Raw genomic sequence first — 22,300 nt, 5'->3', positions numbered from 1 at the left:
TTTTCCGACAGTGACTGCAATTACTCTTTTTTTCGCGTTTGAATTTATAGTTTTTTTTTATATTTTTTTTATTGTTTTGGCCAAAGTATATTGCAAGAGTAGACAGTCACTCGAAAAATTGTAGGAATGCATGCACTACTGTACAGGGAATACTCATTGGCAATATTGAAGAAAAATAGTTTCAACTTTTAAATTTCACAGTCGTACCGATTTGTTCAAGTTTTCAGTTTTTTGCAGATCTAGAGTTTTTTTTAATTTTTTTTAGTTTTTTATTGAAACACAATAGCTAATAGGACTTTAGAAAAAACTCTAGATATGTACGTCAAAATAGTTGATTTCAGGTCTAAATTTCCAAAAAATCAACAGAATAATCTATTTCACTTTTTAATGCGCTGGTTGAAACGGTAAGGCCGATCTAAAAAATATTTGTTTTCAGGCACTGGAGTTTCGATTATCTGAAGTGTATTTTTTTCAAGACCTCTGGAGTCTGGACTGTAATATTTATGTTTTAATATGTAAGTCATTGGCTTTCGACTTATTTGGGGTAACTGAACTCCCGTTTGAGTTTTAAAATTAGAAAATAATCACAGATTTTTCAAACATCCGAAATTTCAAGCATGGGATACCAACCGACCAACTAAATTTCTGCCGCAGGCATTACTCGAGGGGAAGCATGAACTTTGGGGTCCCCTAAAACACGTGCAATTTGATTTTTTCAAATATTTAGACGGGGCCAAATAGGTTTTCTCAAAAGTGTGTATGGAGAATTAGTGCGGTTGTGCATATTGCATGCAATTTGTGGATTTTATGGAAGAGCGACGAACTTATTCTGCATAAAAATTTTCGAATAAAAACCATTTGGCCCTGTCTAAATATTAAAAAAAATTAAAGTGCACGTGTTTTTGGAGACCCAAAAGTTCATGCATTCCTTTGAGTCGAGTAGGTTCTTTAAAAATTTGCAATATGGGTATCAAACAAAGCGAAATTGTGTATGCTTTTTCCGCTTTTTCACCTAATTAATGTTTTTTTTTTGGAAAATAATAAATTTCAAAAAATACCATATTTTCAAGATTTGCAATATGAGTATCAAACGAAACGATATTTGATATGCATTTTCAGTTAATAAACTTTTTTTTTTGTTGAAACACTAAAATTTTACAAAATACCGTATTTTTCGAAAATACTCAAATTTGAAAAATTCGCAAAGGATGTGAAATTTTGAATGCATTTTAACTTAATTTTAGTTTTTTGTAAATCACATATTGCATTTTTTTTTAATTTGTACTTTCAAAAAATATGGTATTCTGTGAAAATTTTGTATTGAAAAAATCTAATAAAGTGAAAAAGCATACCAAATTTTGATTTGTTTGATACCTATTTTGTAAATTTAAGAAAACGAAAACTTTCGAAAAAAATGTATTTTGTGAATATTTAAGTATTTTTGAAAGAAAACATTTTTAAGAAGAAAAAGTATACTATATTTCGCTTCGTTTGATACCCATATTGCAATTTTTGAAAATTGTAGTGTTATCAAGAAATGCTACGTTTTGTGAAAATTTTAGTATTTAAAAAAAACTCTAGTGGAGTGAGAAAGCATTAAAATTTCGCTTCTTTTGAAACCCGTATTGCTAATTAAAAAAAAATCAGTACTTTCAAAAGAATACGACATTTTGTGAACAATTTTGAGTATTTATTCAAAATTTCAAATTCGTTTTTTGTTTCAGTGTATTTTTTTTCAGAAAGCCCGTCCAATCTCCTACAAGATTGTCTTCGACCACTTTTTGATACGACGCATCGGCTTCGAGATACAGTAATTTTTAAATTACAAAATACAAAAATATTTAAATACCTTACGCCCTTCTCAAATGTTATTCTCGAGTACTATTGGCTCCATATACACAAAAATGGCTTATATAGGCCTAGGATAACATGTCTACAAAGTTTCATTGAAATCGGAGAGGGTCGGCTACAAAAGTACCAGAAAAATTCCTGATTTGACCTGGAATTGCTTAAGAGCAAAAACATTTTTTTTATTCAAATCTGGAGTTTTCTAAAATTTTAATTTTTTTGCTTTTTTGGTGTTTTTGAAACTGCCTTGATTCTTGAGTCTATTGGACCTTCTAAAAAAACTAGAATTGTTGATTCCATGGCCTGGTATTTAAATTTTTATCTTATAAAATCCAACCAAAATAACATTAAAATCAAGGCTTCTGAAGCTTCAGGGATGCATTTTTTTACTTTGTGTTCTTCAGTAATCGAAAAAAACTAATCAAAATGCAGATGAAGTTTTGCCCGAAGATTTTGAGTCGCTCCTTCTTTTTTGAAGATATACTTATTTTTTTTTTTTGCAAGAAAAGTAAGAATTGTATCGTATAATTACAAATCCTTGGATTGTGCTTGGAATCTCCGTAGATTTTGTAGATTTTCTATAAAAACTTTACTTGATACACCTTTAGGTGATTGGTGCCTTCCTCGCATATTTTTATCAAAATATCTGAGATCCGGCCTCAAATAAAGTTTATTAAAACAAAAAATAAAGTTTTTTAAAAACATTAAAGTACTTATAACTTTTGATAGGGTTGTCAGATTTTCAATCTTTTGGGCTTTTTGGAAAGGTCTTTTGATTACCTATCCAACGATGGGTCGCATGATGGATCCGGACAACTTTTTATCAAAATATTTGAGATCTGGCCTCAAAAAAGTGTATAAATAACACTTAAGTGCTCATAACTTTTGATGGGGTTGTCAGATCTTCAATCTTTTTGAAGCGTTGGAAAGGTCTTTTAAATACCATTCTAAAAATGTATAGCATGGCGGATTTTCTTACAAAAACCGCCCTTTTTACAATCTTCGGAAGTTTAGCTTAAATCGTTTTTTTTGCATAACTTTTGAAGTACTTTTCTAAACTTCATAATATTAACTAGGGTCTTGTGGGACCCCAAGACAAATCGAATGAGACCAAAACGGTCCAAATCGGTTCAGCCAGTCCGGAGATAATCGTGTGCATAGGTATACGTGAAGGTGGGTCTACGAGGTCGAATAAAGAAGTTCATTTTTTGAGTGATTTTATAGCCTTTCCTCATTGAGGTGAGGAAGGCAAAAAGTAACAGCTTACTACTGTTTAGTATTGGTTTGACGTCCTTGAAATTGTTTATGATAAGAATAATCATTTCGAGCTGGAAGTTGTTACAAACATTGATACTGTTTAAAAAGTTAAGGTTTTTTTTATTGCCAATGGGTATTTCTTAAATTATATATATACACACCCCACATGTGTTTCCGTCAGGCCATCGGAACGAAATCTTCTCTTTTTCGAATTGAACCGATTGTAGATAATTGTATAAAAATATTGTGATTGTTTCGTCGTGCTCGGAAGGTTCTGACCTTGAGGGACTGACGAATTTTGATATTGCAATGCCTTTGCATGCTGGCTCTGTGTGATGCATGACAATATCACAAACAAAAGTACAGAAACGTGTTCTCTGAGTTTGTTATAAATTCTTCTTATGAAATTTTATCCATTTGAGTTTTATTGAAACGGAGCCCTAAATGTTTACTGTTTGTTTGTTTGTGATGTTTAGGTCTCAAGTAATTGTTACAGGTGATTGTGATTGTGTGCATGTTTTTTTCATAATCCATACTACATTTGGTATCACCCTAACCATCCCCGCACTCATTCTCACTCACGCCTTCATCGGTGTCCATCGTGCTTCCGTTGAGAGCATACGTTCCTCGCTGTTGTAAATGTAGTCCCTTGTTGTGAAATCCATAAAAAAAAAAACAGATCTATTTAGGGTAATCCTCTCTTCTTTTGTAAATATCTGTATACCATACCATATATCTTCTTCCTTTCCGTGCGTAATTACGTCGCTGTGTGTTGGTGTGTTGTCTGTGTGATACAGTCGTGACCGTCCTGTTTACCACGCTGGCCCTGTACGTCGGTGCCCTGAGCGCGTCACGTATCCTGCACCACCGGCTGCTCCGGAACGTGCTCCGGGCACCGCTGACCACGTTCTTCGACATCACGCCGCTGGGCCGGGTGCTGAACCGGTTCAGCAAGGACGTGGACACCACCGACAACGAACTGCCGGCGGCGATCCGTGCCTGGAGCGCCTGCTTCTTCGGGGTACCGTCCAAACGTCTATTGTTTGTCCTATACTTTTTGTGTGTATCTTTTTTTCGGACTGACTCAGGGTGGTGCTGGGGACTAACTCAGACTTCTAGTAGACGTAGCAGACTTACGGTGGAGGATGACCCTTGTAATGCTTTCATCTTGGGGTTTCAAGTCTGAACGCACCAAAAATTGGTCCGAAGCGGAACACTTGGCTCAAATTGCAGAAGGGAACATGACTTCAATCATTTCAAAAATACCAATCCCGCATCCTTCCCCTAAAACTTTCCAGTTCTGTCCCTGTACTTTGCCGTGCTAGCCGTAGTGATGGGTGGCATTAAGGCGACGCTCGCTTTGCACCAGCGGCTGCTGGCCAATGTGCTCCGGCTGCCGATGGCGTTCTTCGACACGACCCCGAAGGGACGCATCGTGGCCCGCTTCGCGAACGACATTAACGCGCTCGACTACAGCATTCCGTTCAATATCAAACAGTTCATACCGGCTATCTTTAGGGTACGTTGTGTGGCAGAAATGGTTTGACTTTTCATTCTTTTGTTTTGTTGGATTTTATTTTTTTTTGTTTATATATTGTATGAGACGTGCCCCAGTATTGTAGAACGCCTCAAGCCTGCGAACTCCGTTGTGTATAGTTTTGTAGCCCTGTAAATCGAACTGAAAATGTTGTTCTATACTGTGGAGTTGTAACCGTATCAAGTCCTTTTGAAGCCCGTGCTCATGTTATAAAGAGCGAGTCTACGCACGCGCCGGGTGTGCAAATCTCGCTTTGACTTAATCTTTCTGAAGCATTGTTTTAACGTTGCTAGTGTGTTACCGTTAAAAGTGCAGTTGCGTTAAGGAATTTCCCTTGTATAAAATCCTTCTAAAGCAGTGCACAGTGGGAAAAATCGAGACAAAAAACGGACTTAATTGATGCCGGTCAATCAGAACATTCAACCAAGACTTTTCTTATGTAAAAAATTTCTAGAAAAATCGATTGGTGATGGAGACAATCCGCGGAAATTTGCGTAAGGTCCGTTTCAAGTCGATTTACCCTATTTTTTTGCTGTGTTTATAAGTTTTAAATATGTTGCCTAAATGTTCAATGCGTTGAAATAACTTTTTCTTCTTCATCGAAATGATTTTCAGGTACATTTTACGAATTCGCGAATTCTCTCCATCATCAATCGATTCCTTGGATTTTTTTCACAATAGAACAGTCTTGGTTGAAAGTTTTAATTGCCCGGCATCAATCAAGTCCGTTTTTTGCCTCGATTTTTCCCACTGTGCAGTGGTTCTCGACCTTTTTCAGTCCATTCCTTCCTTGGCTTATTTACAAGAACTTTATCCCCCCCCCTCTCTTTATTATAAATTATTTGGTATTATTGTAAAAAAAATTGTAACTTTTTCGACTTTATTGTTTGGTACATTAATTGAATTTTTCACAACAAAGCATTTTGAGCAACTCTCTATGAAATCGGCCGATTTCGACCATTTTTATTTTTTGTATTTTTTTATTTGACTTAAACTTTGTGGGGGCCTTCCCTATGACCAAATATGCTATTTTGTGTCATTGGTTCACCCATACAAGTCTCCATACAATTTTGGCTGCTGTCCATACAAAAATGGTATGTAAATATTCAATAAAGCTGTAACTTTTGAGTAAATTTTCTGATCAATTTGGTGTCTTGGGCAAAGTTGTAGGTATTGTTGAGGACTGTTGAGAAAAAAATAGGTACACGGAAAAAAAATTGCAGTTTTTTTATCAACTTTTTTTTCACTAAAACTCAGTTTCCCAAAATACGTATTTTTTTATTTTCGAGATGTTTGATATGTTTTAAGGGACAAAAATCCGCAACTTTTGAGCCATAGAGAAACATGGTCAAAAAATCTGCCGCCGAGTTATAATTTTTTGAAAAAACAGTGATTTTTGGAAAAAATCGAAGTTTCATGCCAAAACAAAATTGACATTATTTTTTAATGCAAAATTGAAATTGCAATCGAAAAGTACTTTACAGATTTTTTGATAAAGGGCTCCGTTTTCAAGATATAGCCACCGAAAGTTTGATTTAAGCGAAATATTTGCAATTTACCAATTTTTAAAAAAAGTGACCATGAGTGACCATTGCTAGAAAAATTTTGTTTGAAAAGTTCAGAAAATTCGCTATAAAATTGTCTAAGAGACATTGAAGATTGGACCTCAGTTTGCTGAGATAGAGCCGCTTTAAGAAAAAGAAACACGAAAATTGAAGTTTTCTTAATCTCACCAAAATAACCCACCATTTTCTAATGACGATATCTCAGCAACTAATGGTCCAATTATCAATGTTAATACATGAAACATTCGTGAAATTTTCCGATCCTTTCGAAAAAAAATATTTTGTAAATTTTTAAATCAAGACTAACATTTTAAAAGGGCCAAACATTGAATGTTACGCCCATTTAAAATTCCGTGTACCTATTTTTTTCTCAAAAGTCCTCAACAATACCTACAACTTTGCTTTTTTTCAGAAAATTCATTCAAAAGTTACAGCTGTTTGAATATTTAGATACCATTTTTGTATGGACAGCAGCCAAAATTGCATGGAGACTTGTATGGATGAACCAATCACACAAAATAGTTTATTTGGTCATAGGGAAGGCCCCCACAAAGTTTGAGCCAGATAAAAAAATACAAATAAAATCCATTTCCGGTTTTGGTAGAGAATTGCTCTTTTGTTTACACACTCAACGATTACATTGATACAAATATTTCAAGCATATTTTTTTAGCAATTTTCATTATCTGCTTTGATTTAATGGAATGCAAAAATCGTTAAAAATATTTGTTTAACTGTCCCTGTATGACGCAAATGCAAATACTCACAGCTTTATTTCCTGATCAGTTACAGACATGAATCTTGACGGATCATTTTTTTTTTTTCAAGAAAAAGAAAGCTGTTAACATCTTTAATACTAAAAAAAAACTTTAATACTGAATGAATATAAATTATCAGAAATATGTTAAAAGCTGTTCTAAACTTAAAATATTCAGAACAAAGAAAAAAATAACAGCTCATGATCGAAACAATTCAAACACTCAAAAAATCTCTTATTCTTTAAATAGTTTTGAGAGCTGCTCATTTAGGAAGAATTCAAAAACTCACATAATTTCTCTTTTAAAAAAGCTATTTGAGAACTGCCAATGTTACAATCAAATTCTCAGAAATTGATTTAAGAAATTAATTTCACGTTTATTTCTAATCTAACCTATCGCAGCCAGTCTTTCGAGGGCATCCTGGAAAATGCCTTAGGTTGATTAACACCTAGCATCCAGCAATAAATTGCTTTGAAACATCACAAACGCTAAAGCGGCCAGACCAACTGCGTAAAATTAACCGCAAAGATGATTCGTTGGAGAGGATTGAGTTCGAGCACGAATGTACAAACAACAATACATTTCTGAATCTACAGGGGAGGAAGAAACGTGGGGATCCCCCGCTCACGTTTCTGTATTTTTATAGCAATGAATCATTAGGAGCACCATGCTAAGAAGTTATGGTGCACCGGAACCCTCTTGGATTGGGCATCGTATTTTCACAAAAGTCCTGGACAATATTTGCCATGGTTAAAGCGCCACAACTCGTTTGAGAGAATAAAAAAAACTCAAAAAAATCATAAATTTAATCTTTCAAAAATAAGTGGAAATGTTCAAAGAACTCGAAAAAACTCCTTATTATTTTTTCTCAGTTGCCCTTTTTTGAACATGGGACAATTATGCGTAGAACGGCAGTATATTTTTAGCCAACTTCAAAGATGATATCTCAGGAAAATAAAAAATCTTGTAGTTACTTAAATGTACTGTTTTAAAGAGACAAATGTTATTTCATTATTTTTACTAATTTTTAAGTTCTCGTAAATATGTGGTTTATTTTTGCATATTATTTCGATTTTAGAAATTAAAATAATCTCAGTAAAATTAGGCTAGCAAATCGGGTCAAATCGGGTGATGAAAATTGTGGAAAATTTCACAAACTAAAACTTAAAAAAAAAATGCTCAATTAATATTTTGTTCTTTGTATTATTTTAGAGTATCGTAAAATGTCAATGTTTTTTTTTTATTTGGCGTGCTGCAAAACTAGCCCTAATAGTCATATTTAGCATTTTTGGGCTCGTTTAAATAAATTTAGATTTTTTTTTGTGAAATCCAAAAATTCGACTGCATTTTTTTTGTGAAAAAATAGTCAAAACTTATTTATATAACTAAATTTTTTATTGAATTAACCCAAACATGCTACAAATGATTCTAAACGCAGGGGAATGCATTCTAAATTGATGTCAGTTGCTTACACTTAAATTAACATTGAAAATTTGAAATACTTTTCTTCCCCGGATTTTTCGGAACGTTATAAAAGGTTGGGGTGATTAAAACTTTAAATAAAATTTGTACCAGCCTAATAATACATAAAATAAGCTCAATATTTAATATTCTACACCCAAAACTGGGCAGCCCTAGTCTGAGATAAGAATGGTCTCGAGACGAGAGAATAGTGGTACCATTTACGGACACAGAGAACACAGCTCGAAATGGGTGAAAAAATTATTCCCTCGAGGTTCATTTGCAAAAAAAAAGTTCATCCGTCAAAACTAAAAAAATAATAAATACCGTATCGACATATCGTAAATTGAAAAATGTGTGCTAATAAGGTGACATTGAGTGACTCTTCTTATTTCTCAGTTTGATCAACAAGGTACCAACACTAACTTAGTTTGTATGGATTATTTTTATCAATTAGGATCGCGCAAGTTGTGGCGCTATAACCACGGCAAATAGTGTCCAGGGCATTCGTAGAAATACAATGTCCCATCTCAGAGGGTCCCGGAGTACCAAACCTTCTTAGCATGGTGCTCCCAACAAATACAACCAAATCTCGATTCGCAATACCAATCCACCCGACAGGTATTGCCCGGATCCTGCACGACCTTTCGCTGTTTTTGGGCTGCTGGGTGGCCGCGGTTGGGCTTCACGAAACCTTGCTGGGGGCCGTCCTCCATCTGCCGATTTCCTTTTTCGATACCACGCCAATCGGGCGACTACTGACGCGGTTCGGCCGGGACGTGGACGTTCTGGACAGTGCACTGCCGACGCTTTGTCTTGATTTGGTCAGGTGTTTCTTTCAGGTATTAGGTTCTTTATTTTTCAAAATTTACGCGGAAATCGGTTGCTGGAAGCTGGACCACTGGGCGTCTCCATAATGTTCCGTGAAGTATCGTGCGTCTCCATAGAAATTTAAGTTATGATTTGGAATTGTTGTGTTTATTGGAAAAAGGGGGCCAGTGTTGTTTTTCAAACTTTTCAGGGTGTTATATTTAAGTGGATTGCTTAAAGGGATGACTAAATATTATTAAACGTTCCCGACTTCCTACGACAGACTTAACAATTTTCACACACCAACAACTGAACCAGAACAAATATCTCACATTTCGCATGAATTTGCTTGCTTCCCATTTGATTCTGATCTTCCAGCATCTTCCCACTATTTTCCTGTGCTTTCGGGACTCTTCCTCCATGTAACTCGTATCACAAACCGTCCATCGGTCCATGGGTTCTCTTTCACGTGCTGCTGACTCCTTTTTTCCGCAGCCATCACCTCATTCTTCTGCGATCTTACGCCCCAGCTGGGCACCTGGCAGGCGGCGGTCAATCTACACATCTCATTGCTTGCGGCCGTGCTGCGGCTGCCGCTGACCTTTTACGATATCACTCCGACGGGTCGCATCCTGGCCCGCTTTTCGAAGGATATCGACGTGCTTGACAATACCTTGCCCATGACCGTCAGCGAGCTGGTTTACTGCTTTTACGAGGTACGACGGAGCGGACTGAGTTTTGTTTACCTCTCTTGCTTGCGCTCGTTGATATGTCGTCTTCCTGGTGTGTGGTTCCTTTTTCCTATTCCGCAAATCTATCTTCTATAACATTTGAAATCGTTGTTAAAAGGCACTCTTGTATGATGATGGAACGTTTACAAGAATCATGCAGTTTTAGGGATTAGGAGATTACCATAATTGGGCAGTGTGATACACATTTTGAGCAGTTCTCTGGAAAACTTTGAAATCCATGGCCAAATTAATTAGACCCATATTTTTTGTTTGGTTATTATGATATGAGATAGGGTGGTCCAAAAAATTGCGTTTTTAAACGATTTTCACTTACCGATTACATACTTTGAAAATTTATGGTTTGATGGTCTCTGGACCGAAAAGCACATATATTATATTCCAGTTTAGACTCGATTATCCGAAGGCCTCGGGAAAATTTCACTTCGGATAATCGAATCACGAAAAAACTATTTTTTCGTTGTCTAATTTTTTATTGTTGAGCATAGGTGTATGACCCCTAAACTACGCTAAAATTATTTAAAATTTTCAAATCCAAAATGGCGGTGGTGCAATATTGAAAAAATGCATTTTATTTTGTAAAAGCCAATCAACAACTCAAATTTGACTAAAATGGGGTCGTACAACTCAAATTTTATGTTAAAAACAAGAAAATGAAAAAATACGAAAAATAAATTTTGTTCGTGATTCGATTATCCGAAGTCCCATACAAACCTTCGTATAATCGAACTTCGGATAATCGAAACTTCGGATAATCGAGTCTGGACTGTATTATTTTTTTCCCCTTTCAAAATGTTAGTTTCGAAAAATCTGAAAATAGTTTTTTTCGAAAAGATAGAAAAATTTCACGAATGTTTCAGATTTTAACATTGAAATCGGACCATTAGTTGCTGAGATATCAACATTACAAAATTTTTGGTTTTTTGGGTAAGACCAGACTGGTGGCAAGCTTGTCAAAAAGTGAACCTCACTTTTGACAGTCCATATAGGGTGAAAGCTCCATAAGCTGATTGCACAAAATAGGGTATACAGGCCATTTATGAGTAAATCAGAAAATAAGTTTATTTAATATTTAGGTTTGTAATTTGAAATTGTTATTTTTTGTCTAATTAATTTTTTAGTTAAGACCGAGCCGAGCGATAACGCTTTCGCCTCGTAAATGGGAGTCAAGAACCCGGTGCGGACCAACATAGCTGGTTATCGTTTCCCTTCTGGATTCGATTTCTAAGTAAAGGAAAAGTAGTTTATCGTCACAAGCTGGACATTATCTCTTGGAATATTGACATTTAACACTAAAATATGTTAATAAGTTATCATTGAAAAATGTGAACGATTGACTTTGTCCTCAAAAGGCTGGATAATATTTATTTTTTCTAGTTATTTATTTTTTGACAAAACATATTCAAAATTATTCACCAAAAACAAAATTTAAAATAATTTTTCACAAAAAAAAACTTTTTTCAATTGCACATTTGCCGGCTCCTTTACCCTATATTTAGCGTCAGAGGGGTAAAGCGACCAAATAGCGGGGTCCACGGTCCAACCAATGTGAGTATCGTGGCCCATACATACAATTTGACAATCTTGCCATCAGGCTGGGTAAGACTTAAAAAACTTCAATTTTCCTGTTTCTTTTTGTTTAACCCGCTGTATCTCAGCAACCAGAGGTCCAACCTTCAATGTCTCTTAGACAACTTTATAGCAAATTTTCTGAACTTTTCAAAATATTTTTTTTTTTAGAAATACCGGGAGTATAGGGGTAAGCGTGGTTGCCTCTCACCCAGTCGGCTTGGGTTCGATCCCAGACGGTCCCGTGGGCATTTTTCGAGGCGAGATTTGTCTGACCACGCCTTCCGTTGGACGGGGAAGTAAATGTTGGCCCCGGTCTAACCTAGAGGGTTAGGTCGTTAGCTCTGTCCAGGTGTAGAAGTCGACTCCCTGGGTCCTGCCTCGGTGGAGTCGCTGGTAGGCAGTTGGACTCACAATCCAAAGGTCGTCAGTTCGAATCCCGGGGTGGATGGAAGCTTAGGTGTAAAAAGAGGTTTGCAATTGCCTCAACAATCAAACCTTCGGACACCTTGTTTTGAGTAGGAATCTCGCAATCGAGAACGCCAAGGCAATGCTGTAGAGCGAATAATTTGATTTTTTGATTTTAGAAATGGTCACTCATGGTCACTATTTAAAAAAAAAATGAAAAACTGCAAATATTTCGCTTAAATCAAACTTTCGGTGGCTATATTTCAAAAATCACTGTTTTTTTCAAAAATCTATAACTCGGCGGCAGATTTTTTGACCATGTTTCTCTATGGCTCAAAAGTTGCGGGTTTTTGTCCCCCAAAACATATCAAAAAATCTCGAAAATCAACAAATACGTATTTTGGGAAATTGAGTTTTTGTGTAAAAAAAGTTGATTATAAAATCTGCAAATTTTTTTCCGTGTAACTATTTTTTTTCACAATAGTCCTTAACAATACCTACAACTTTGCCGAAGACACCATTGCACAGTGGTCCATATCGCAAAATTAAGTGGAAAATGGATTTTCCGAAAAATGGTTAAGTTTTGGAGCTTTGGTGTCTTCAGAAGAGTTGTTGCAAATGAAAAAGGGCAACTTTTGGTTTGGTTGAAAATAAGGGTGGTTCACTATTAGGGTGATTTTGAAAATCTAACTTTTCAGGAATATTTTTGGGAATTTTTTCGTCTTCTAAAAATTTTTTGGGCTTGCCAATCCAAGCAACTTTGTCGAAGACACCAAAATTTTATCTCGCAATCTACGCCTTCTACGACCAAATTTAGAAAAGCATCTGAGCAATCCTTCAAAAATCAGTTTTTTGAACGTAGCAATTCAGGGTTAAATTTTAGAGAAAAGTGTTATTCGGGGCACTTTTAGTGCTCTCAAAAACGAACATTTTTATTATCTGAAAAGTCAATTTGGACTTAAGGGTCAAAAGTTACAGCCATTTTAATGTAAAAAAGATGCAAATTTAAAACTTGAATATCTCAAAATGGCGCAAGCCAAATTTTAAGCACTAGGTTGCATTTGAAAGAGGAGATCTAGCACTACAAACGCTGAAAAAATCTCAGGGGTGTTTTTCTTTAAACTCGAGATATCTCCATTTGAAAAAGTCTAATTTTCAAGGGAAAACCATATGGGACCGCCCTAACGAAATTCAAAAATTATCCAAATATATGTTTTTCCATGTAATTTTGCCCGCTGAATCTGAATCTGCCCTCAAAATTGAGCCAAAGTGTCGAAAAATCGAGTTTTGGTCATATTTTTGGTTTAAATGATAATTTTTTTTTCTCTTTTTAACTTTTTTTCACTAAAACTCAATTTCCCAAACTACATATTTTTTGATTCGAGATTTTTTGATATGTTTTAGGGGACAAGTTGATTAAATAATCTGCAAATTTTTCCGTGTACCTATTTTTTTCAAAAGTCCTCAGCAATACCTACAACTTTGTCGAAGACACCAAATTGATCAGAAAATTCACTCAAAAGTTACAGCTGTTTGAATATTTACGTACCATTTTTGTATGGACAGCTGCCGCTTGGGCGAACCAATGACACCAAATGGCTTCTTTGGTCACACAAAGTTTGAGCCAAATCAAAAAAATACATAAAAATAAATATAGCAGAAATCGGCCGATTTCGAAGAGAATTGCTCAAAAGTATAATTTCCCCAATACCAGAGAATTGCTCACGCACACTTACTCTCACTCACGGAAACAAACACCTCCACACCAATTGGCTTTTCAAAATTAAACCAAACATCACTTTTTCCAAATTGGGGACAGGTATCGCACGGATCATCTTTGACATTACACTGTTCCTGGGCTGTTGGGCCGCCGCGGTTAGGGTTCACGAGCTTCTGCTGGAGAATGTGTTGCATCTGCCGATGCACTTTTTCGACACGACCCCGACCGGACGCATACTGACCCGCTTCTCGAAAGACGTCGACGTGCTGGACAGCACGCTCCCCGAGCTGCTGCTCGATTGGGTCATTTGTGCCGTTGAGGTAACATTTTTTTTTGTGGGATGGGGAACATGATTTCGAATTTCCCTTATTAGGGAGGCGATCTTTATTGTCTGTTTCCATTACCACTTTTTTTAAGCTCATTGTGAATAACCATTTTACATTTATTTATTTTTTTCATTTCCGTATTTTTATTTTATGTAATGTCTCACTATTACTTTTAAGATAGAATTATTTATTTCTATAAAATTCCTCATTGAGTTTTTTTTTCTTAAATTGAAAATAATCACTTGTGTGGTTAAGAGGGGCTCTATTTTCCTTCCGTTAAAATGCATATTCCTGTTGGTCCACAGAACTCGAATCACACGTTTATTTTTCGAAAATCTCTTAGGCAGTGTTTATAAAATTTCGACTTTTTTGAGATATATGACAGAACACTCTAATCGTCTTCACCACGACAACCTGATTTTGACATTCTGCTTTCATTTGTTTCACACAAAAACGAATGAGTGCTACGCAAAGTCACTCACACAGTCATTGACTTCCCTCTAAAAAAAAACATTCGCTCAGAGAATGGTCGTTTGACATTCTACCGACATTCCGATCCCATGATCGCATTCAAATGACATCTGTCACCACGCAGCAAACACAAGAAAAAGAGAGACGAAATACGAGAGAAAGAGAAAGAGCATGTTGTCTCGTTCGGGCGGCTGTTTGAGTAGTGCTCATTTTTCTTTCGTTTCATCTTTGTGTTTACGTTCACCGACCATCGCCAAGCATGGCTTTCTACCTAAGGTAGGGGAACTATACCCTTTCTCAGCCTATTTCTATTATCGGCCTATCAGCACTTTGATCATGAATTACAGCTTAAATAAAGTGTTTTTGACTGCTCCAAAGTAATAAATAGCTCAAATAAAAGTGAGCAAGCAACTAATCATTGTTGATACATCTGAAAATGTTGATTTAATAGCGGAAAACAGCAAAAGTGATGAGAATTGGTCGAACGGCTTAGTGTGATTAAAATGGGTATATTTCCCCTACTCGCGATTGAGTGCGTAGTAGTGCGGTTGTCAAAATCGCTATCTCTGACTCTCTCACTCCACTGACACTGACATTGTTTATGTTTTGGTTTTCCTGACAAGGTCCATTGTTCTTTTGTTATTGTTTTGGTTTTAGTGGCACGGAGTCATGCACTCACACTAATGCAAAGCAAGATGACGAGTACCTTTGATATACAGCCTTGATCGCCAAGCAATGACGATCATGAAGGCGCTGTATGTGAGCGACCAAATTTCGTTAACGCTGACAGAAAATTGTTTCAAATATCGAGCAGTCAGTGACAGATCCCTTTTCAAGTCTTGCTCGTAGGCTTATAGTTTGTGTTCCAGTAAACATCTTTGCTGAGGAGTGCAAAATAATTTGTCCACCATGAAAAATATTACAGAATTTTTAACATCGACCTTCGGAACTCAGACCTTTTCTTTTAATTCTTCTGGCAAGTTTTAGTTTGAAAGAAATGCTGTAGTTTTTATGTTATGAATTCTTAAAAATTCTTTAGAGCGTGAATATCTTCGTTTTTTTTGCGACTTTATTCTCTTGAACACAAACTAATTAGGTTTTTGGAGGTAGATCCCATCAAATTGATTTTGTTTGAACTTTGGTAATAATTGATATTTTCTCAGGCATAAATTCAAAAGAATTAAATATTTACAAAAATTATAAAGCTGATGTAAGAAGTCAGTTCACGTTAATGTCTCAATTATTTATTGTTTTATAAGCAGCAAAAATAAATATAAAATTTGTTTCAAAAATTCTAGTTTTCTATGCATTCTCATCACATTTGAGGTTAGACAGTCTTTATCAAATGATGTGGGGTGACATTGGGCTGGGAGATAAGTAGCATTGTGCATTGTGTAAAACATTGTGTTAGTTTGGAAGGTGTAGAAATTGGAGGGTAATATTACTTCTTTTGTGATGCAATGTTACCTTCATTTAAACTGCTTCTTAGGGTGCCCAGAATATGGGACCTCGCTCCACAAGCTGAATATTGTTCCTTGAGCTATTTTAGGACTCTGGGTCAAATATGAGCAAAATCGGTTAACATTTACCCAATGATACTCAAAGGTGAAGTTTGGAAAACCCAATTTTCTTACGGTTTGGTCTGCACGATGCGCTACTTACATCCAAATATTTCCAAAAGTGAGATTCTTATTGGAAATTTAATGCTCTACAACTTTGTAGAACATACCAAAGCTGGGGTCATTTTTTCTGGGCACCCTATTGCATCCGCAGCTCAGCCGCTGGGACTGTTTCCTCAGCTGACCTGCACTTGTGCCGGTCGTAAGCTTCTAACTTAAACCTGTGATTCCATCTCGTTCGGGTGCAGCCTTTTTTCAACCTTTGGGGACCGAATGAGTCCTTTTTAATGTCCTGGTGGCGCTCATCATCCTCACTGTCTCTGGACTGCTGTCCTCTGAAGACTTTTTCTTGCTTCTTTTTGCTCTGTTTACATTTTGAACCTGTGATTTTTATTGTCCTTCTTATAGGAAAAGTTCGCACTTTTAAATGAACACTAACAGAATAAATGGTCAACTCCAAAAACCAAAAAGAATCCTTGGCCCAAGTAAAAGTTTTACTTTTATTTCAGCTATGTAGTTTTTGCAATTTTTTACGTTAAAAGCTGGTTACTTTTAGTGTTACAGTATTTTTTCTTTGTGTGTATCAATTGTGACAACTGAGCTGTAGTTCAGTTTAATAACTAGAATGCAAACTGAAAAGTTTTTGGGGATGATAAACTTTTATTCCTTCCTAGTTTATTTTCAAATCGCGTTTTTTTTTTCAATTGGGTACTAAAGCCCTTTGTCAATTTTTATGTACAACGGTAAAAAACACGATTAAAAACCATTTCTGATCACTTTTTTTCATTTTAATGCAAAAAAATATTGACAACACAACATTTTTTCGATGGATCAACAATGGTCCCCTTGGAACGAGCTGTCAAGTAGGAGCTTTTCTGTCAAAAAGGACCGCGAGGATAAATTTTCAAAATTGATTTAAAAATCCATTTTAAACTCTAAGTGGTCGTACAAAAGGTCATTGTACTCAGAAAAATAAGCTTTATCGCTGTAAACAATAATATCAGCAATCTAAGCTTCATTTTAGGACCCAATTATGTTTCAGATCATATCAGTTCTCCATTTGTAATTTATCCATATTAAACTGACAATATTTGTAATTCTTCCTTTGTGTCTTAAAAACCCAAATGGTTAAAAGAGTTGGGCGTTTCGTTAGATAGTATTATCCCTTGTCTTACGTTTTACTACTCGGGTTCCATCAACATACAAGCTGTGTTGATCAAGCTTCCGCAAACCTCCTAATCAAACCCTGCATGCGCATTAGCCTGTCCCATTTTGAGGTCATGTCGAGTAATTTCAGGTGCTCACTTCTTAAATGATAGATTATGATGTTAGGAACAATGTTTTCTTAGACAAGAAAAAATAATAAAATACTTTCTCGCACCCCCTAGTCGATTTACTGAAAAAAGTCACTTTTTTGAACAAATTTTCTAAAATCGCTTGGAATCAATACAAAAACTGTTTCGATCAGGTGTGTATTACCTGCAAACGATAGGTTTTTGTCCATAGATTAAGATGCACTATCAATATTGGACCAAAATTTAAGTTTTTGGACTCTCCCAGGCGGATTTGTGTCGAAAAAATCGCATTTTTTCAAAACTTTTTTCAGAAATGTTAATTTAATTTAGGGTAGCCTATTTTTTCTAGTGAAACCAATACATGCAGCTTATAGGAAATTTCATGGCGAACATTTTTCCCTCTGAGAAAATTCAATTTCGACACTCCAGAGCCGAGATATTTGAGTTTTAGTGAGGAAAAAAGTGCCAATTTTCAAAATTTCTTAGAATTCAGAAGCAAGGCCTACTAATTACACGATGTAGCAAGCATATGTCTCAAAGGTCAGGGTATGCTTTTTTATAGTAATTTTGGCCGCTGAATCCGAATCTGAAATCAAATTTCGTGTAAACAGTGATGTTTTGGAGCTACACCCTTTTGGAATGTTATTTGCGTGTTTAAGAGGCAGTTTTTGTAAATATTGCTCGGTTTGTTCTACAGGTCGTATCGAGGTGTTCCGATTTGGATGAAACTTTCAGCGTTTGTTTGTCTATACATGAGATGAACTCATGCCAAATATGAGCCCTCTACGACAAAGGGGAGGGGGGTAAAACGGGCATTGAAGTTTGAATTTTCCGAGGATTTCGAATATGACAAAAGTGAGACTAAAAAGTGCCGCTATGGATGCCTACAGGACAATAACTAACGTTGTAAAATGTTTGTTATAGAAAAATCGAAAAACTTTGAGAAAAACTGCAATTGGCCAAAAAGTTATTACCGTAGGCTTATAGTCCATGAAATTCCCTAACTTTTGAACTAAAAGAGTTTGGGTGTTGCTGGCTGTTGCAAAAAGATATTGAGGTTTAAAAAAAACATTTTTAACAGTAATTTGCAAAAGCTATGAGAAAATGTTAAACCAATCCTCGATGTCAATGGCTCATTTTGAAGAGACCTTTCGAATGCATCTAAGAGAGTTGGAATTGATGAAGTTTTACTAAAATGCGAGCAATTTTAAGATGTTTTATATTTTTTGGACCTCAAACTTCAATGCCCGTTTTACCCCACTTCCCTTTGTCGTAGAGGGCTCATATTTGGCATGAGTTCATCTCATGTATAGACAAACAAACGCTGAAAGTTTCATCCAAATCGGAACACCTCGATACGACCTCTAGAACAAACCGAGCAATATTTACAAAAACTGCCTCTTAAACACGCAAATAACATTCCAAAAGGGTGTAGCTCCAAAACATCACTGTTTACACGAAATTTGATTTCAGATTCGGATTCAGCGGCCAAAATTACTATAAAAAGCATACCCTGACCTTTGAGACATATGCTTGCTACATCGTGTAATTAGTAGGCCTTGCTTCTGAATTCTAAGAAATTTTGAAAATTGGCACTTTTTTCCTCACTAAAACTCAAATATCTCGGCTCTGGAGTCTCGAAATTGAATTTTCTCAGAGGGAAAAATGTTTGCCATGAAATTTCCTATAAGCTGCATGTATTGGTTTCACTGGGAAAAATAGGCTACCCTGAATTAAATTAACATTTCTGAAAAAAGTTTCGATAAAATGCGATTTTTTCGACACAAATCCGCCTGGGAGAGTCCAAAAACTTAAATTTTGGTCCAATATTGATAGTTCATCTTAATCTATGGACAAAAACCTATCGTTTGGAGATAATACACACCTGATCGAAACAGTTTTTGTATTGATTCCAAGCGATTTTAGAAAATTTGTTCAAAAAAGTGACTTTTTTCAGTAAATCGACTAGGGGGTGCGAGAAAGTATTTTATTATTTTTTCTTGTCTAAGAAAACATTGTTCCTAACATCATAATCTATCATTTAAGAAGTGAGCACCTGAAATTACTCGACATGACCTCAAAATGGGACAGGCTAATGCGCATGTACCATTAACCCGTAGCCGTTAGAACAAATTTCGTGTGTTTTCATGAGTAACCTTACTTTTCTTGTAAGCATTTCAATTCGAAAAAGAAAGATCTCCGACATTTAGTGCAGCTAGTTGTAGCTTTTTTGTAGTCGTGCTTGTTTAGTTTCGTTTGCTTTGTGATCATTTTTCGGTCGTTGTAATAATGTATTTTTTTTGTTTTTTTTTTTTTCAAACTAAATCAAACGAAAAGGTGGTAGCCACCCTGGTCGTGATCACCATCTCGACGCCGATCTTCTCGGCAGTGATCCTACCGATCGGCATTCTGTACTACGCCGTGCAGCGCTTCTACGTGGCCACGTCGCGCCAGCTGAAGCGGCTGGAGTCGGTGTCGCGTTCGCCGATCTATTCGCACTTTGGCGAGTCCATCCAGGGCGCGCAGACGATCCGCGCGTACAGCGTTCAGGACCGGTTCATCGGTGAGTCGGAGGCCCGGGTGGACTTTAACCAGGTGTGTTACTTCCCCAGTATCATCGCGAACCGATGGCTGGCGGTGCGGCTGGAGATGGTGGGTAATTTGATCATCCTGTTTGCGGCACTGTTTGCCGTGATGGGCCGGGAGACGATGAACCCCGGGTTGGTGGGTCTGTCGGTGTCGTACGCGCTGCAGATCACGCAGACGCTCAACTGGCTGGTGCGGATGACCTCGGACGTGGAGACGAACATTGTGGCCGTGGAGCGGATCAAGGAGTACGGAGAGACCAAGCAGGAAGCCCCGTGGGAGCTGCAGAACAGTACGTTGCCTAGGGATTGGCCGGAACAGGGACGGGTGGAGTTCCAGGACTTCCAGGTGCGGTACCGCGAGGGGTTGGACCTGGTGCTGAAGGGAATCTCGTTCACGGTTGAGGGTGGGGAGAAGGTTGGAATTGTTGGTCGGACTGGAGCGGGCAAGTCCAGCTTGACACTGGCGCTGTTCCGGATCATCGAGTCCGCCGGGGGAAAGATCATCATCGACGGGCAGGACATTTCTCAGCTGGGACTGCACGCGCTGCGATCGCGTCTGACCATCATCCCGCAGGACCCGGTGCTTTTCTCCGGCACGATGCGTATCAATTTGGACCCGTTCAACGTGCACTCGGACGAGGACATCTGGACGGCGCTGGAGCATGCCCATCTGAAGGCGTTTGTGAAGGGTAGGATTTGTAGTTGGGGGATTGGAATTGTTTTTAAACGGTTTTGGGTCTTGCAGGTCTGACCGCCGGAATCAACCACGAAGTTACGGAAGGCGGTGAGAACTTGTCCGTTGGCCAACGGCAATTGATCTGCTTGGCGCGAGCGCTGCTGCGCAAAACTAAGGTGCTCATTTTGGACGAAGCCACTGCGGCGGTGGATTTGGAGACGGATGATCTCATTCAGGTAGGGAATATCTCAAGCTTGGTCAATGGTCATGTAGCTGCTTGAACGCAACGACTTCCATTTCGCAGAGAACCATCCGCACCGAGTTCAAGGACTGCACCGTGCTGACGATAGCGCATCGGCTCAACACCATCATGGACTCGGACAAGGTGATTGTGCTGGACAAGGGCCAGATCACGGAGTACGCGGCGCCGGGCGAGCTGCTGCAGAACAAATCCTCGGCCTTCTACAGCATGGCCAAGGACGCCGGATTAGTGTAATTATTTGTTTGAGTTTGAGTTAATTTTGTGTTTTGCTGGTGCAAATCGCTACTTAATCAGTTTGTACTTTAAAACTCACACATAGCTAGGATCAGAAAGTTGGCATTTCTTTTTTGTTTTGTTTATTTTTTCGTTTGTTTGCAACTAACAAGAGTGTTTATATCTACTTACCGGTAGTGTGATCTGATACACTACACTCAAATAAAACAATCAGCCAAGGTTATCGAAATTCTTGTACTTATTGCACGGGTAAAATTTTCAGTATTCCTATCATTCCCGGTCGAAATTCAAAACACTGAGATTTCAAACCATGATACGTAGGATTCCATTTAGGCAAAGTACGCTTAATTTACACGCATGATATTCGTTACATTCTACAAGAAAACAAAAACAAAGTAGCTTGTATTACTTAATAGCAGAAACTTGCAAACATCCTGAAGCCAAACACACTCATACCACTACTAAGAGACACACAAAACCACACAAACAAATGTGTTCAGAAACAAAGAGGCACACAGCATTTTCAGCCATAGTGAAGTACAAAAAAAAATCCATCGAAAATCAGTTTGAACAACACACAGAACAAACAAACAAAAAACAGTAAATTTTTCCCTTTCTCCACTTAGCAGAAGAAGAAGGATAAGAAAAAGCCAAGAAGTTACTTGATGGCGCCAAGCGAGAAGATGCGCAAGACCTCAAGCAATGGTGCGCTCTTTTTTGATTTTTGAATTTCACCTAATATTGTTTTAGAAAGTGCCTTCGAAAACCCACTATTACTTTGTAAGTGTTTGTGTGTGTGTATATGCAAGACCGCGCGCAGTAAACCAATAAAATGTACGTCTGTTTTTAATTGAGAAATGGTGATTTTTTTTTTGTTCGTGAAACACGCTTGATGACACTCTGACACCAAGTCAAACACATAAATGATTGAATAATAAAGGAGTTTGTGTGCTTACTAATGTGCTACAAATCAATTTGTAACGTTATAAAATCATATTTTTGTTCATTTCAGGAAGGCTCATTAGAGGAATTTGATTTCAAGACTGCTGTTCATATTTTCTTGCCATCAACTATTTTATACAAAAAATAAAAATACTTTAATTATCAAAAGTCAAAAGTTAGTTAATGGTATCACATCCCTTGTAAAA

At 37.1% G+C, this 22,300-nt stretch overlaps 1 protein-coding gene across 7 annotated transcripts in view; it reads left to right on the top strand.

Annotated features, from left to right (window-relative positions):
* LOC120422898 (multidrug resistance-associated protein 1) overlaps positions 1-22,010 on the top strand; it is a 52,025-nt gene extending 30,015 nt beyond the window's left edge. For 2 of the 7 annotated variants that reach the window (XM_052707206.1, XM_039586457.2), the window contains exons 8-11: positions 3,903-4,126; positions 19,730-20,669; positions 20,726-20,892; positions 20,961-22,010. In XM_052707206.1, the coding sequence (XP_052563166.1) occupies positions 3,903-4,126; positions 19,730-20,669; positions 20,726-20,892; positions 20,961-21,152 (1,523 nt within the window). In that variant the 3' untranslated portion in view covers positions 21,153-22,010. Of the gene's footprint in view, positions 1-3,902; positions 4,127-4,403; positions 4,625-9,730; positions 9,952-13,780; positions 14,002-19,729; positions 20,670-20,725; positions 20,893-20,960 lie in introns of all 7 variants that reach the window. The other 5 variants (XM_039586458.2, XM_039586459.2, XM_039586462.2 and 2 more) reach the window with 4 other exon arrangements.
* The last annotated feature ends 290 nt before the right edge of the window (positions 22,011-22,300 follow it).

The sequence above is a fragment of the Culex pipiens genome, chromosome 2 (genome assembly GCF_016801865.2).
Source record: "Culex pipiens pallens isolate TS chromosome 2, TS_CPP_V2, whole genome shotgun sequence".
NCBI lineage: Eukaryota > Metazoa > Arthropoda > Insecta > Diptera > Culicidae > Culex > Culex pipiens.
This window is presented reverse-complemented; position numbering and strand designations above follow the sequence as displayed.